At 44.3% G+C, this 17,821-nt stretch overlaps 1 protein-coding gene across 4 annotated transcripts in view; it reads right to left on the bottom strand.

Annotated features, from left to right (window-relative positions):
• The window catches only part of wnk4a (WNK lysine deficient protein kinase 4a), a 98,882-nt gene extending 87,576 nt beyond the window's left edge, over window positions 1-11,306 (bottom strand). For 3 of the 4 annotated variants that reach the window (XM_070864331.1, XM_070864334.1, XM_070864332.1), the window contains exon 1: window positions 10,102-11,306. In XM_070864331.1, the coding sequence (XP_070720432.1) occupies window positions 10,102-10,722 (621 nt within the window). In that variant the 5' untranslated portion in view covers window positions 10,723-11,306. The remainder of the gene's footprint in view (window positions 1-10,101) is intronic. The other variant, XM_070864335.1, reaches the window with a different exon arrangement.
• Between the last annotated feature and the right edge of the window lie 6,515 nt (window positions 11,307-17,821).

The raw sequence follows: 17,821 nt of genomic DNA, 5'->3' as shown, positions 1-17,821 counted from the left end.
ACAGCATGGCTGGTTCAAGGCTGCTGACTTTCCATGGGGGAGACTGCCGGTGGCTTTGCAGGACAGCCTCGAGCAGCTCCGGGCCTGGAAGGCCCGGCTATAGACTGCACCACCTCGGCATGGGTGGCAGCAGTCTGGGCGGGCTGGCAGACAACAGCAATGGCACCGGGGGAGCGGTAGCACAAATGCCATCATCCTGAGAGCACAGCCGGTTCGAGCTCCACAGAGCCACTGCCACTCCCCCAGCGAGGCGCCTCAGCATTCCGAGCCATCTTTCAAAAAGCACCTCCCCCTTAAGAAGTACAGACAGCTCATCACTCTGAAGGCAACCTTTAAATAGAGATCAGACTTCCCATGATATTGGGCCTCATGCTGAGAGCTGAGCCAACCAGCACTCCTGGGCTCAGTGCTGCAATCATGTTAATTAGCAGGCGGCACGAATTTCACATGCTCCTGCATTACTTTCAATGTGTGTGCGGGCAGACTGCATATCACAATCGCCACATCCGCTTTACAGCCTTATCGAATTTAGCCCCCTGGTGAAGTAGTGGAAATTCTGTTTGGGACCATTGTGTATTTCAGAGATCTCTTGGCTCATGTCCATTTCAAGCATGACAGCAAGCATGCCTGCTTTATGAAGACAAGTCCATTCTATAATGAGGATCGTTCACAGATGCAAAGAAAGGAAATTTCACATTACATTCTACATGGTGTTCTATTCAATATGTTTGACATTTAGACAGCTTTAAAAAGATCCCAAGATAGCAAACTGTTACATGATATGTACTTTCATCTCAATAAATAAACACACTAAGAGAACTGGAAATATAAGAACATAAGAATTAGGAACAGGAGTAGGCCATCTAGCCCCTCGAGTATGCTCCACCATTCAACAAGATCATGGCTGATCTGGCCGTGGACTCAGCTCCACTTACCCGCCCGCTCCCCGTAACCCTTAATTCCCTTATTGGTTAAAAATCTATCTATCTGGTCAATAAAATAAGTAAACTGATCCATATTTTTAAAATAATAAATTAACTATTGGATTGCATAATACCGAGATCCTCTCTATTTTCATAAACTTTATTTTGATTAAATGAGATGAAACACTCTGCTTATAGACACAAAATCTAAAGCACCTCTGACTAAACTGAGCAAACCAAGTGGGGAACTGTCCGATTTGAAGATCCTTGTCGACATGAGAGGTAAGTGGTGGAAGAAGCGTCTGCTCAGGCTGAAGCGTAAGAGACGAAAGACGAGGCCGAGATCCAGGCGAACTACTGCTGAAGGTGCAGTACTGATCAGGTTTTGTTGAATCTTACACGGCAAATGGACTCTGGACATTTTTGTTTATACACTGTGCCGCCGAGACCAACAATTTAGAGGCACCTCAGATGCTGGTTATGAGAAGGTCTTGAACATTGGTCTATTGTAGTACTGTGCTTTGATGTATAATAGTTATAAAATAAAAATGTGTAGACACATCTTCAATGCTAATTAGCTTCGGTAAGATTGACCAAATGACGCCAATCATTTGAGGTATGTTTAGGTGAAAAGAATAACCTTGCAATTCATCCAATCGTCACTTTTCTGTCTGTTCTACAACAGTTTTACCAAACTCTGTTTTCCCGCTCTTTCAAAACTTTTCTTCTCCCTCCCTCTGTTTAAGTCATTTTTGAGGCCAGTACCAATTATACAGAAGAGAGTGGCCAGCAGTCTGCTCCCAGGCCTTTCCCAATACAGGCACAACGTTTCAAATCCGGCAACCTCGGGACCGAGACCGTGCCGGTTTTCGGACATGATAAACATTGAAGACAATGGCTGTGCTTTTTACCCAGGACACTCCGCGAGGTAGAATAGGCCCCATCAATGCTGTGGGAGCTTGGTGCACAGGTGAAGATCTCGCTCATGCGCAGTGCTGCCAGTCGGGTAATGGCGGCGGGAGGCGGAGAGAAGATTCCGGAGCAGGAGGCGGGCGCAGGGGAGCGTGGATCAGGTCAGATTTTATTTTACTGAATAGCAAATGAGATTTTCTCAAAATATTCTCTCAAAAATGTCCTGTTTTTGGACCATAATTCCAGATTTTATGTTACTGAAGATCAAATGGGACTTTCTAAAAAATGTCCGGGTTTTGGACAATTCCGATTTTCGGACAGTCGGATTGGAGACGTTGTACCTGTACTGTCCTTAAACTAGGAGGTGTGCAAAAATATCCTGGTGACTCACCGTCTGATTTACTCCCTCTCCTGTGACTTTCATTTGGTTTCTCTCTGTGCTGAGCAGCTGAAATCAGGACAGCAGTGGATTGAGGAATGGAGCCTACATTAGTACTCCATAGCTTAACGCATCACATCACCCAAACACCTCTGCTCTTAACTTTCTATCGGTGAGTTTGCACACAGTTTGTATACTGGAGCATTTAGGACATGGAGTGAGAAAAGGCCATTCATCCCATTGAGCCCATTCCTTCACAGATCATAACTTGCAATGGACTCATGTCCAGCGTGTTTAATTACCTGATGGAGGTGAACTGTGAGCAAAGTATTCAAGGTAAAAAATCTATTAAATTTCCATAAGGTTACTAGTAAATTTCCAGGATATCAATCTAAAATTACAATTAAAATGTTTTAACTCTGACTAGATGCATTCCAGCATAGGAACCATCATGTTTTGCAAAGTATTTAATCATCCATGTCTATCCTGGTCATTTTACCTTCAACATATTCTTAGCCATATAATTGTCAATTATTTTTGTTGAACGGAGTTATTCTATATTATGACTACACTGTGCAAAGAGAATATAAATCTGCGTGAGGTTTGTTAGATATTTGTTTGTGTCCTCTAGTTCTGCAATTACAGTTTATGTTAAGTAGTATCTAGAATGGTCAGGTTCTTCAGCTTTTTAAAGACCTGAACTATGTCACATTTCAATTTTCTTTTCTACAAAGACAAAAAAACTCAGGTACACAAGGCCCTCTTTATAATTAAGGCCAAATTGTTAAAATCATGCTTGTTGCTTCCACTGACCTATCTGAAATAGGACCTACTCGTTGTGCTCTTGAACAAGCCACTTTTCTCTGGCATTTCAGCTGTGTTATTCTTTAAAGGGGAGGCACCTGTGGAATGCCAACAAGATTGGGCTTTGCCCAGAGCCACAGTCCCACCAGACTATGTAAAATAGGATCGAGTCATTGTGTAGTTTCCTGTACTTACATCAAATATCATCTGCAGCTCCTTTGCAAAATCAGATTGAATGCAGTCAGTTTGCCATATATATACCATCCAGCTACATAGCTTGATGCCATCAGGGAATATTATACAAAAAGCATCTTCTCAATATTGTTCATGATAATATAAACAATAGGGGAGCCATGGGCTCTAGTCGGCGCTTCTGTCACTTCTTGTCAAATTGGATGGCTAATGTGTCTACAATCTTCAATAATAAAAGATGGATGTAAATAATTTAGCTCATATGTAATCTCTTGACTCAACTCATCCCTTAAAAAGGGACACATTTGCTTATTAACATGGCACTGGGAGATGGTCACATGCCCACCTTTCAGAATTCAGATGTGTGGCCATAGATGAAGGGTGTAAATTCAGTGAAAGGAGACTGCATTGAGTCTCTTGATAGCTCAGCAGGTTTGCTTTAGTGAGTAGCTGTGAAATGCGATACCAGAAGGGTTCCAGGTTCGAGTCCCCAATCTGTGCTGAGTTACCCAATTTCAATTCCCATTACTATCAATGAGAATAACCCCCTAAAACACCCAAACACAACATAATAAAAAAAACACACATATTTCAAATTAATTGAAATTAAAGTTAATTAAATGTTTTAGAAAAAAAATGTATTTTGGGGATTTAAAAAAAATATGTTTTAATAGCGTTTAAAATAAACTTACCTTAGTGGACAGGGTTTTTACTATAAAAATGTATTTAAATTTTAAATTTATATGTTTTAAAACCCTTACGCTGTAAAAGTACGCTATGCACCTGCTTTTACCAGGTGTAAAAGATTGAAGGACATTCACTGGGCATGAGTTGGGCAAATAGCCCAATCTTGCCCGCACGAATGTCCTTCGCCCGGGGATGCGGAGGATCTGTTAAGAGATAGCTTGACAGATCGAAAAAGCCAGTTTTCAGCGCATGCTCATTGTGCGGCAGAAAACGACGTTTGCAAGGCCTCACCAGGTTCATGCACACTCCGTACAGACCTGGCGAGGCTGGAATTTCAGGGCCATTGTAAAATCAGGGTAGATGATGCATTACTTTTCACCAATAAAATCTGAATTTTTCCATCAGATCACAAAAGAGGGTCAAAGTTCAATTCTCATTCCCATTGAAAATACCATGAGCCCTGCCTTCCTCCCATAAAAATGTGGTCACTGGGCACTGTTCTGGTACAATTGTTACCCAGTACCAATTGTTGCTTTCAGTGCAGAAGGAGTAAAGAGACAAGTTAAGGGGAAACTGTAAATTATAAAACTACAAGTGATAATTTTATTGCTTACCTATCGAATGTCTAATTGTCCTTCGTTTCTTTGTATAGATACGAACGTTGCTTTTATTGACAATATTTTGATTTTCTCCCTTTACTTGACTGCCTTCATATCTTCAAATGGTCTTGAATTTAGTATCAGACATTTAGCTCGTGGATTTAGTGAATATTAATGGGGTGTCTGCATGGGCCTCATGAGTATCAAGCAAGGCAGACGAAACGGAAGTGCCTGGTTTCAAGCAATGACAAAAGAGTTGCGGAATGTTGGAATCAGTATCAAACGTGGAAAATTAGGGTTCAATGGTTAACGGAAAGGTGCAATCAATCTCTCAGACGTAACAGCTCAGAACAGGCCAGTACAAAGAGGATGGATTTTGGGAGCAGATGTGAAGGACGACTGTGTTGCTTGATTTACACATCAATCTCCCCATACCTCAGCTGTAGTTAGGGAACTGCTCCAACATGTTACACTCCAAACCTCAGAGTGTTCCATTGTACATTAACATTGCAGGGAAGCCAATTTTGTAGGTCAGATGTACTTTTTAAAAGCACTCTCACGTCATTTTAAGTGAATTATTTACTTGTGATTTCGCAACCTAATTAGGCTACTAGTGATTAAACTTTTACAAGGAGACCTTAGTACCGATGTATAAATGTACATCCCTTAGGTGTTTAAACTCTTGTTTAAAAGTGAATCCAAGTAACTTTGGGTCATTTGTTCAGTTTACCTCAGTCTGGCAAGTAATAGACTTGCTTCACCAAGTCTGATTTGCTTGTTGAATTAAATAATTAGACGGAAAGACATGTGTGGGAGAACACAATACAGGCTGTACAATACAATTGGGAATATAATCGCAACATTAAATCATTGAACATAATGCTCCTTCGTAGTAAAAATTACACAATGTCAGACAAGGACAGTGTAAAATAATTGACACACTTTGTCAATCAGCTGACAGGCTGCCTGGCTCACAACTACTTCAAGTGATCTAACACTACAATTCAGTGCACAACGAAAAGAACTACTATTAAATATGACAATCTGGTTATTTTCAAAGCTATTAAAATGAAAGTTGCATAGGATATACAACACAAACAGGCCATTCGGCCCAACCAGTCCATGCTGGCGTTTGTGCTCCACTCGAGCCTCCTGTCTTTCCTCATCTAAATCTATCAGCGTAATCCTATATCGCCTTCTCCCTCATATACTTGTCTAGCCTCCCCTTAAATGCATCTATACTATTTGCTTCAAACACTCCCTGTGATAGCGAGTTCCACATTCTCACCACTCTTTGGGTAAAGAATTTTCTTCTGAATTCACTATTAAATTTTCTTGGTGACTATCTTATATTGAAAACCTTTAGTAATACTTTTCCCCACAAGTGGAAACATTCTCTCCGTATCCACTCTTAGCAAAACCTTTCATAATTTTAAAGACCTCTTTAAGGTCACCTCTCAGCCTTCTTTTTTCAAGAGAAAAGAGACCCAGCCTGTTCTTCCTTTCTGGATATATATTCTCTATCCCAGAGAGCTGTGGAGGCTGGGTCATTGAATATATTTAGGGTGTAGATAGACAGATTTTTGAACAATAAGGGAGTCAAGGTTATAGGGAGCAGACAAGGAAGTGGAGTTGAGTCCATGATCAGATCAGCCATGATCTTATTAAGGGGCGGAGCAGGCTCAAGGGGCCAAATGGCCTATTCCTGCTCCTATTTCTTATGTTCTTGTGTCTTTATACCCTCGCATTTCTGGTATCATCCTTATTAATCTTCTCTGCACCCGCTCCAGTGCCTCTATATCCTTTTTATAATATAATGACCAGAACTGCACACAGTACTCCAAGTGGGGTCTAACCAAGGATCGATACAGGTTTAGCATAATTTTCCTACTTTTCAATTCTATACCTCTAGAAATAAACCCTAGTGCTTGGTTTGCTTTTTTTATGGCCTTGATAACCTGTTTTGCAACTTTGTGATTTGTGTATTTGTACTCCGAGGTCCTTTTGTTCCTCTACCCCACCTAGATTCGCACTTTCCAAGTAATGTGACCGCCCTATTCTTCCTACCAAATTGTAATACCTCACTGATCAAACACTATCCCTTGCCGAAAAAAAGATAAAAAGCCGAGTTAACTGAAATGATTCCAGTTAAACAACATGGTGGTTTTCTGTACAGAAATAACTTAAATGGTTGAATCTGAATAGTAAATAAAAGTTGGATATTTTTCCGCAGATAGGAGATTCTCTATTTACAGAACATACTGAATGAATGGCTATGCTGTATATTCTTTTTTTATTTCCAAAGTGAGGTTGTTGATACAAGAGTAAGTTATGAGCAATGTTTTCAATGGGGGGAAAAAATCCATACAGGACTTCCAGTCAGCAGCCTTCTTCAAACACTCATGGCATGTGTTTTGTTCATAAGTAAAAGTTTTTAATGTTTTTCTTCCATATTGAGAAACTGCAGTAAACTATCTGCTGACGGCACTTGATTCTGCTGTCCCCAGTGTTGACATATATTTTAAATGTTACCGCAGTTCTAAGACCATATTAGAAATTTAAATTTAAATGATAGCGTAGAGTTACATTTTATTACATTAAATACAAATTAAGCAGATTAACAAGTGGGTTTGGTTTTGGGTCAAATGCTTCCTTTGGTTCAGTGAACAAAAAAAAAGAGAACATGCTTTTAAGTCTGGACTGTTCTACGCATAATAGGAGTAGGTCATTTGGACCATTGAGTCTGTTCCGCCATTTTGTTAGCTGTGGTAGTTCTACCTTTTAAATCCCAATTCCATGCATGTTCAGGTTCAACTATTTAAGTTATATTTCTGTACAGAAAACCACATTATTTAACTGAAATTATTTCAGTTAACTCAGCTTTTTAAACTCTTTTCTAAAAAGGGATAGTAAGCAGCATCAGTTTTATAGCTTTAAAAATAATCAGATTACTATCCCCAAAACTTTTACTTCCCGAACAAGTATCTATCTCTTTTATGAACACCTCAACTGATTTTGCATTGAAGGTCTTTTGAGGCAGTGTGCTCTATATTCTCAATCCTTTGAAGAAGGGTTATGAGAATGAGAAAAGCGACAATGAGAAGCATAGTTCACTTGCTAAGTGCAATAAATTGAATATTGCATTACTTGCTATAGATATTGTGCAACTATATGCATGAACCAATTTGTTCAAAATAAAACAATGCATATTTATCTTCAATTAGTATTAACGGTGATGTTTATATATGCCAATGATGCTTCAATGTTCCGCATTAGGTAATGTAAATATTTTTCTCCCTCAAATTGTCAAGAAATACCCCCTTGGCAGGTATTAGGCATTAAACTCATTTTGTTATTGAAATGACCCACAAAACTACTTTGATAACTTAGCTGTGTGGATATTTTTTCCATGACTCCATGTGTTGTCAATTCTGAAACTAGGCATGGAATGAAGAGAACCAGTAACATTTACAGTGAGGAACAGTCGAGCACAAAAGTGATAAGAATCCGTTCCAGGCACCACAAGAATAATGACGTAACCCAATGGTAAAAAGAAAGACTTGCATTTAAATAGCGCCTTTTGCAACCACCAGCTATCTCAAAGCACTTTACAGTCAATGAAGTACTTTTGGAGTGTAGTCACTGTTGTAATGTGCACACAGCAAGCTCCCACAAACAGCAATGGGATAATGACCAGATAATCTATTTTGTTATGTTGTTTGAGGGATAAATATTGGTCAGGACACTTGACAATGGTGGCACTTGACAAGATAAGGTTTCTCTGTTCATCCTCTCTCAGCTACCATATCTCCCCTACCCATGACCGCTACCAACAGAATACCCTGATCCTGAAATGTGTAATGTTATTATCCCAGTATATACAGCCATGCCAGCAGACTGATTGTACAATATATGTTCTTGCAAATGCCACATTAGCTTAATTTACAATAATTCAACCAATATGTACACCTGTATAAACTCGGACAAAAAACCTGGTCTCCATTCTCACCGCTTCAGTTAATGATCACCAGACTGCAAGGGTGCATGTATAATGCAATTTGAGAGATGCTGTATGAGATCGCTGGAGAAGGCAGTCTTGCACCACATGAATTTGACATTGTAACTTCAGTGTCATGTCTAGGTTTAAAAGTGCTGCAGGGGTCCCTTGGATTTCTGAACATCTTTCAATCCGACAGGCAGCTCATTTTAATGTGTAGCAGGTGTGGAAGCTGCTGTCTGCTCCCTATAAACATTGACATTTTAAGTACGGGGATGGGGAGGGGAGCAGACCAATAGCTAGAGTATCATCATCATCGGCTTATCCAAGACGACTGGAGACCCTTATATAAAAAGGTAGCAGCAGTGTCATACTTTCAAAGTATGAAGAGACATATTTTTGTCAGGAATTTGCTGAGGAATAATTGCATTCCTGATAAACTGTCCCAACAGTATGACCATTCTTTGAGCAGATGGTACAGTGGAACATAATTGTCCATTCACAATGCCACAGTGCTGTAACCATCCACCGAGAACATGGTATATTGTCTTACAGGGAATACCCAGTCATACAAATCAGTCATTAGGTGTTAACCATGGCTCAGTGGTAGCATGCTCGCCTCAGTCAGAAGGTTGTGGGTTCAAGCCCCACTCCGGAGATGCAAGCACAAAATCTCGGCTGACATTCCACTCCAGTACTGAGGGAATGCTGCAATGTCGGAGGTGCCGTCTTTGGCTGGGACATTTTACTGAGGGCACCGCCTGCCCTCTTGGGTGGACAAAAGGATCCCATGGCACTATTCGGGAGAGTTATACCCTCAGCCATATTTATCCTTCACCCAACATCACTACAAACAGATTATCTGCTCATTACCTCATTGCTGTTCGCATTGTAGATTCGAGGGACTGCCTATGATGATGATGATGGCTGTTGGCAGGGGCTTGCTGTGTGCAAACTGACTGCCAGGTTTCCTACATTACAGCAGCAACTACACTTGACAAGTCTATAAAGCACTTTGGGATGTCTTGAGGGTGTGAAAGGTTCTTTCTTTCAAGTATTATTGTGCTGATGAAGCATTTCTGAAGAACACAAGGACTCCCGTGTCCTCAGGTTATGAACTACATGACCTTATGAACTACATGACCTGTAGATATATCCCCCCCCCTCCTCTTTCTATCCCCCCCACCTCTTTCTATTCCCCCCCCCTCCTCTCTCTTTCTTCCCCCCCCCCTCCTCTCTCTTTCTTCCCCCCCCCTCCTCTCTCTTTCTTTCCCCCCCCCCCACCCCCCCTCTTTCTTTCCCCCCCTCTTCTTTCTATTCCCCCCCCCTCCTCTCTCTTTCTTTCCCCCCCCCTTTCTTTCCCCCCCCTCTTTCTTTCCCCCCCACCCCCCCTCTTTCTTTCTTTCCCCCCCACCCCCCCTCTTTCTTTCCCCCCCACCCCCCCTCTTTCTTTCTTTCCCCCCCCCCCTCCTCTTTCTATCCCCCCCTCTATCCCCCCCTCCTCTTTCTATTCCCCCCCCCTCCTCTCTCTTTCTTTCCCCCCCCCCCTTTCTTTCCCCCCCCCCCTTTCTTTCCCCCCCCCCACCCCCCCTCTTTCTTTCCCCTTACCTGCAGCTCACACCATGCCACCTCCACGGTGATTTCCGTGTCCAGTCCCTTGTAGACCGTTTTGAAGGAGCCTCTGCCGAGCTCAATGTTGAACTTGAGGAACCTGCCGTCGGGCGAGGTGTCCACCGCCTTCATCTCCACCTCGTTCTCCTCGGGTTCCATCTTGCTCTCCTCGGGCAGGTCGCACGCCGACTCCTTGTGCCGGGTCCCGGGGTTGCCATCCTCGGTGTCCGAGCTGGGGGCGGCGACGAGGGCGGCGGGAGCGGCGGGGGCCAGCTTGGCGGGCGGCTCCCGGTGGAGGGGCAATTTGGCGAGCCCGGCGCTCGCCCCGCCGGCTGCTGGCCCGGGCGGTGGGAAGGCGGCGGCGGCGGCCGGGGAGAGCGGCGACCAGGCGGGGCGGCGGAGCAGGAGGAAGCCGTCGGCTCCCATCCCGTCGATCTCGATGGAGCTCCGGCGGTGGTGGGGACGGTGGTAGGAGTTCCTGCGGCACTCCTTGGCGGGCAGCCGGCGCCGGCGGCTCTGCATCTTGCTGAGGAGGGACGAGCGCTCGAGGTCCAGCGCTGAGCTGATGACCCCGAAGCCCGCCAGGTCCACCTCTGCCTGGGACATGGTGCTGGACATGGAGCCCCCCTGAGCTCAACTCGCAGCAAAACTTGGCCTCGGGGGGGCAAATGAAAGTATTCCGAGTGCTTTAAGCGGCTGGCTCCTCCCCCCTCGCCCTTTTAGTCAAACAACAACTTGCATTTATCTAGCGCCTGTCCCACATTGCACTCCAAAAGTACTTCATTGGCTGTAAAGCGCCTCGAGGTGTCCGGTGGTCGTGAAAGGCGCTACAGAAATCCAAGTCTTTTCTGCAACCTCCCAGGGGTGTTGGAAGACAAAACTGATGCGATGTTACCAAAACAAACCCATTGCTCACACTGTCCTGAACAGAGACAAGCTTCCCGTCTGTGCCAGAGCAAACAATTCTGTCCACTTTAGCTTTATTTTTCTCTCCGGGTTGCGAACTGTTTCTGCAATTTATTTTCTCCGGTTGCCACAAAAGTAAAAGGCTCTGACGGAGTTGCTTTGGGTTGAAAAGCGGCCGCCCCGCTGTGGGCTGCTGGAAGTCCTCTGTGACGCCGACTGCAGTCGCGCCTGATATTGGTGCCGGGCGCTGCGCGAGTAGCACCGCCTCGCCCCGACCATTGGCTCAGCGCTGACACTGCGATATCTGGGGGGAGGGGGCGGATCAGCCTCTCCACTGCCGCCTGTTTCAAGAGACGTTTGAGCCAATGAGTTTCTCCACGGCAGGGTGATGAAATGTAATTTACCATCTTTTTTTTTCTATGAACAGCCTGTTTAATTCCGCCCTGTTTCACTAGTGCTGAAAGGTAAAGACGCAACGTGCTGGCTGAGTGAAACGCGCCCTTTAAAGCTGACGTTCTCACAAGGCACGCGGTCAGAAGAGGCATTATCTCGGCGAGCAGGATCCCAGTTTATCAAGTTCTCGTCTATCGGCCACAACACTCACTCAACTAATGTCACGTTCGCACAGTGACCCGGCTCTTCATTGGAAATGGAGCTACTATCATCTCAAGGCATTGAAGGACAAGGGGACGCCCAGGGTGGGTGTGTCATATCTTTGCACTCTCCTTTGGAGAACAGTGTGAAGTAGTGAAAGGATTTGCAGGCTGATTAACAGTCTGACAACCCTGTGTCTCCTTCCGTGACCCTAATCATCCTTATACCAACCCATAGGGTGGTTAGTCCTTTATGGCATGGGGGGAGTTTTATGGGTTCTCGTAACCCAAACCAAACGATGAGGGTTGGGGGAATCACAAGTGGTATAAAAATGGTTATGGCCACATAAAAAGATGGGTTTGTGCAAATAGATTTTAATTTTGATCCGTCCATTCAATTTTGATTATTAAAATTAATGTAGATCATATTCAAGACCATTGGTTTGTCGATTCCATGGAAAAATACATAGAATTTAGGGTGGATAAAGGGGAACCAGTGGATTTGGTGTATTTGGACTTCCAGAAGGCATTTGACAAGGTGCCACATAAAAGGTTCACAAGATTGATTCCAGAGATGAAGGGGTTGACTTATGAGGAAAGGTTGAGTAGGTTGGGCCTCTACTCATTGAAAATCAGAAGAATGAGAGGTGAACTTAACGAAACGTATAAGATTATGAGGCGACTTGACAAGGTGGATGCAGAGAGGATGTTTCCACTGATGGGGGAGACTAGGACTAGAGGGCATGATCTTAGAATAAGGGGCAGGCCATTTAAAACTGAGATGAGGAGAATTTTTTTCTCTCAGAGGGTTGTAAATCTGTGGAATTCGCTGCCTCAGAGAGCTGTGGAAGCTGGGACATTGAGTAAATTTAAGACAGAAATAGATAGTTTCTTCAACAATAAGGTGCTAGGGGGTTATGGAGAGCAGGCAGGGAAGTGGAGCTGAGTCCATGATCAGATCAGCCATGATCTTATTGAATGGCGGAGCAGGTTCGAGGGGCCATATGGCCTACTCCTGTTCTTATTTCTTATGTTCTTATGAATTGTGGAATCATCTTCTTCTTAGACAATTAATCGGAGTTGAGGATGACTTGCTTCCACGCTAATATGAGTTCTCAGTTGAATGATGAGTGCAATGCGGGACCTAGAGTCTCTGTCACAGGTGGGGCAGATGGTGGTTGAAGGAATGGGTGGGTGGGGTGCTTGGGTTGTCGTGCGCTCCTTCCGCTGTTTACACTTGGCTTCAGCTTGCTCTCGGCGAAGAGACTCGAGGTGTCCAGCGCCTTTCCGCAATAGTAAGGAAGGACATTAGCCTGGATAATGTGGAATCTGTATGGGTGGAGCTGCGGAATACCAAAGGGCGGAAAACGATAGTGGGAGTTGTGTACAGACCACCAAACAATAGTAGTGAGGTCGGAGACAGCATCAAATAAGAAATTAGGGATGCGTGCAATAAAGGTACAGCAGTTATCATGGGTGACTTTAATCTACATATAGATTGGGCTAACCAAACTGGTAGCAATACGGTGAAGGAGGATTTCCTGGAGTGTATTAGGGATGGTTTTCTAGACCAATATGTCGAGGAACCAACAAGAGGGCTGGCCATCCTAGACTGGGTGATGTGTAATGAGAAGGGACTAATTAGCAATCTTGTTGTGCGAGGCCCCTTGGGGAAGAGTGACCATAATATGGTAGAATTCTTTATTAAGATGGAGAGTGACACAGTTAATTATGAGACTAGGGTCCTGAACTTAAGGAAAGGTAACTTCGATGGTATGAGACGTGAATTGGCTAGAATAGATTGGCAAATGATACTTAAAGGGTTGACGGTGGATAGGCAATGGCAGACATTTAAAGATCACATGGATGAACTTCAACAATTGTACATCCCTGTCTGGAGTAAAAATAAAAAGGGGAAGGTGGCTCAACCGTGGCTAACAAGGGAAATTAGGAATAGTGTTAAATTCAAGGAAAAGGCATATAAATTGGCCAGAAAACATAGAAACATAGAAACATAGAAAATAGGTGCAGGAGTAGGCCATTCGGCCCTTTCTATTCTGCACCGTCATTCAATGAGTTCATGGCTGAACATGCAACTTCAGTACCCCATTCCTGCTTTCTCACCATACCCCTTGATTCCCCTAGTAGTAAGGACTTCATCTAACTCCTTTTTGAATATATTTAGTGAATTGGCCTCAACAACTTTCTGTGGTAGAGAATTCCACAGGTTCACCACTCTCTGGGTGAAGAAATTCCTCCTCATCTCGGTCCTAAATGGCTTCCCCCTTATCCTTAGACTGTGTCCTCTGGTTCTGGACTTCCCCAACATTGGGAACATTCTTCCTGCATCTAACCTGTCTAACCCCGTCAGAATTTTAAACGTTTCTATGAGGTCCCCTCTCATTCTTCTGAACTCCAGTGAATACAAGCCCAGTTGATCCAGTCTTTCTTGATAGGTCAGTCCCGCCATCCCGGGAATCAGTCTGGTGAACCTTCGCTGCACTCCCTCAATAGCAAGAATGTCCTTCCTCAGGTTAGGAGACCAAAACTGTACACAATACTCCAAGTGTGGCCTCACCAAGGCCCTGTACAATTGCAGCAACACCTCCCTGCCCCTGTACTCAAATCCCCTCGCTATGAAGGCCAACATGCCATTCGCTTTCCTAACCGCCTGCTGTACCTGCATGCCAACCTTCAATGACTGATGTACTATGACACCCAGGTCTCTTTGCACCTCCCCTTTTCCTAATCTGTCACCATTCAGATAATAGTCTGTCTCTCTGTTTTTACCACCAAAGTGGATAACCTCACATTTATCCACATTATACTTCATCTGCCATGCATTTGCCCACTCACCTAACCTATCCAAGTCGCTCTGCAGCCTCATAGAATCCTCCTTGCAGCTCACACTGCCACCCAACTTAGTGTCATCCGCAAATTTGGCGATACTACATTTAATCCCCTCGTCTAAATCATTAATGTACAGTGTAAACAGCTGGGGCCCCAGCACAGAACCTTGCGGTACCCCACTAGTCACTGCCTGCCATTCTGAAAAGTACCCATTTACTCCTACTCTTTGCTTCCTGTCTGACAACCAGTTCTCAATCCACGTCAGCACACTACCCCCAATCCCATGTGCTTTAACTTTGCACATTAATCTCTTGTGTGGGACCTTGTCGAAAGCCTTCTGAAAGTCCAAATATACCACATCAACTGGTTCTCCCTTGTCCACTCTACTGGAAACATCCTCAAAAAATTCCAGAAGATTTGTCAAGCATGATTTCCCTTTCACAAATCCATGCTGACTTGGACCTATCATATTACCTCTTTCCAAATGCACTGCTATGACATCCTTAATAATTGATTCCATCATTTTACCCACTACCGATGTCAGGCTGACCGGTCTGTAATTCCCTGTTTTCTCTCTCCCTCCTTTTTTAAAAAGTGGGGTTACATTGGCTACCCTGCACTCCATAGGAACTGATCCAGAGTCAATGGAATGTTGGAAAATGACTGTCAATGCATCCACTATTTCCAAGGCCACCTCCTTAAGTACTCTGGGATGCAGTCCATCAGGCCCTGGGGATTTATCGGCCTTCAATCCCATCAATTTCCCCAACACAATTTCCCGACTAATAAGGATTTCCCTCAGTTCCTCCTCCTTACTAGACCCTCCGACCCCTTTTATATCCGGAAGGTTGTTTGTGTCCTCCTCAGTGAATACCGAACCAAAGTACTTGTTCAATTGGTCCGCCATTTCTTTGTTCCCCGTTATGACTTCCCCTGATTCTGACTGCAGGGGACCTACGTTTGTCTTTACTAACCTTTTTCTCTTTACATATCTATAGAAACTTTTGCAATCCGTCTTAATGTTCCCTGCAAGTTTCTTCTCGTACTCCATTTTCCCTGCCCTAATCAAACCCTTTGTCCTCCTCTGCTGAGTTCTAAATTTCTCCCAGTCCCCGGGTTCACTGCTATTTCTGGCCAATTTGTATGCCACTTCCTTGGCTTTAATGCTATCCCTGATTTCCCTTGATAGCCACGGTTGAGCCACCTTCCTGTCGACAGACAGGAATGTACAATTGTTGTAGTTCATCCATGCGGTCTCTAAATGTCTGCCATTGCCCATCCACAGTCAACCCCTTCAGTATCATTCGCCAATCTATCCTAGCCAATTCACGCCTCATACCTTCAAAGTTACCCTTCTTTAAGTTCTGGACCATGGTCTCTGAATTAACTATTTCATTCTCCATCCTAATGCAGAATTCCACCATATTATGGTCACTCTTCCCCAAGGGGCCTCGCACAACGAGATTGCTAATTAATCCTCTCTCATTACACAACACCCAGTCTAAGATGGCCTCCCCCCTAGTTGGTTCCTCGACATATTGGTCTAAAAAACCATCCCTTATGCACTCCAGGAAATCCTCCTCTACCGTATTGCTTCCAGTTTGGTTAACCCAATCTATGTGCATATTAAAGTCACCCATTATAACTGCTGCACCTTTATTGCACGCACCCCTAATTTCATGTTTGATGCCCTCCCCAACATCACTACTACTGTTTGGAGGTCTGTACACAACTCCCACTAACGTTTTTTGTCCTTTGGTATTCTGCAGCTCTACCCATATAGATTCCACATCATCCAAGCTAATGTCCTTCCGAACTATTGCCTTAATTTGCTCCTTAACCAGCAATGCTACCCCACCTCCTTTTCCTTTTATTCTATCTTTCCTGAATGTTGAATACCCCTGGATGTTGAGTTCCCATCCCTGATCATCCTGGAGCCACGTCTCCGTAATCCCAATCACATCATATTTGTTAACATCTATTTGCACAGTTAATTCATCCACTTTATTGCGGATACTCCTTGCATTAAGACACAAAGCCTTCAGGCTTGTTCTTTTAACACCCTTCGTCCTTTTAGAATTTTTCTGTACAGTGGCCCTTTTTGTTCTTTGCCTTGGGTTTCTCTGCCCTCCACTTTTCCTCATCTCCTTTCTGTCTTTTGCTTTTGCCTCCTTTTTGTTTCCCTCTGTCTCCCTGCATTGGTTCCCATCCCCCTGCCATATCAGTTTAAATCCTCCCCTACAGCACTAGCAAACACTCCCCCTAGGACATTGGTTCCAGTCCTGCCCAGGTGCAGACCGTCCGGTTTGTACTGGTCCCACCTCCCCCAGAACCGGTTCCAATGCCCCAGGAATTTGAATCCCTCCCTGTTGCACCACTGCTCAAGCCACGTATTCATCTGCGCTATCCTGCGATTCCTACTCTGACTATCACGTGGCACTGGTAGCAATCCCGAGATTACTACTTTTGAGGTCCTACTTTTTAATTTAGCTCCTAGCTCCTTAAATTCGTTTCGTAGGACCTCATCCCTTTTTTTACCTATGTCGTTGGTACCAATGTGCACCACGACAACTGGCTGTTCTCCCTCCCTTTTTAGAATGTCCTGCACCCGCTCCGAGACATCCTTGACCCTTGCACCAGGGAGGCAACATACCATCCTGGAGTCTCGGTTGCGGCCGCAGAAACGCCTATCTATTCCCCTCACCATTGAATCCCCAATCACTATTGCTCTCACACTCTTTTTCCTGCCCTCCTGTGCAGCAGAGCCAGCCATGGTGCCATGAACTTGGCTGCTGCTGCTGCCCTCCCCTGATGAGTCATCCCCCTCAACAGTACCCAAAGCAGTGTATCTGTTTTGCAGGGGGATGACCACAGGGGACTCCTGCACTACCTTCCTTGCACTGCTCTTCCTGTTGGTCTTCCATTCCCTATCTGGCTGTGGACCCTTTCCCTGCGGTACGACCAACTCGCTACACGTGATACTCACGTCATTCTCAGCATCGTGGATGCTCCAGAGTGAATCCACCCTCAGCTCCAACTCCGCAACGCGGACCGTCAGGAGCTTGAGGTGGATACACTTCCCGCACATGTAGTGCAGCAAACCTGAGGACTGGGAGAAATTTAGAATCCAGCAGAGGAGGACAAAGTGTTTAATTAGGAGGGGGAAAATAGAGTATGAGAGGAAGCTTGCTGGGAACATAAAAACTGACTGCAAAAGCTTTTATAGATATGTGAAGAGAAGAAGATTAGTGAAGACAAACGTTGGTCCCTTGCAGTCAGAATCAGGTGAATTTATAATGGAGAACAGAGAAATGGCATACCAATTGAACAAATACTTTGGTTCTGTCTTCACGAAGGAAGACACGAAT

This window comes from Pristiophorus japonicus, chromosome 21 (genome assembly GCF_044704955.1).
Source record: "Pristiophorus japonicus isolate sPriJap1 chromosome 21, sPriJap1.hap1, whole genome shotgun sequence".
NCBI lineage: Eukaryota > Metazoa > Chordata > Chondrichthyes > Pristiophoridae > Pristiophorus > Pristiophorus japonicus.
This window is presented reverse-complemented; position numbering and strand designations above follow the sequence as displayed.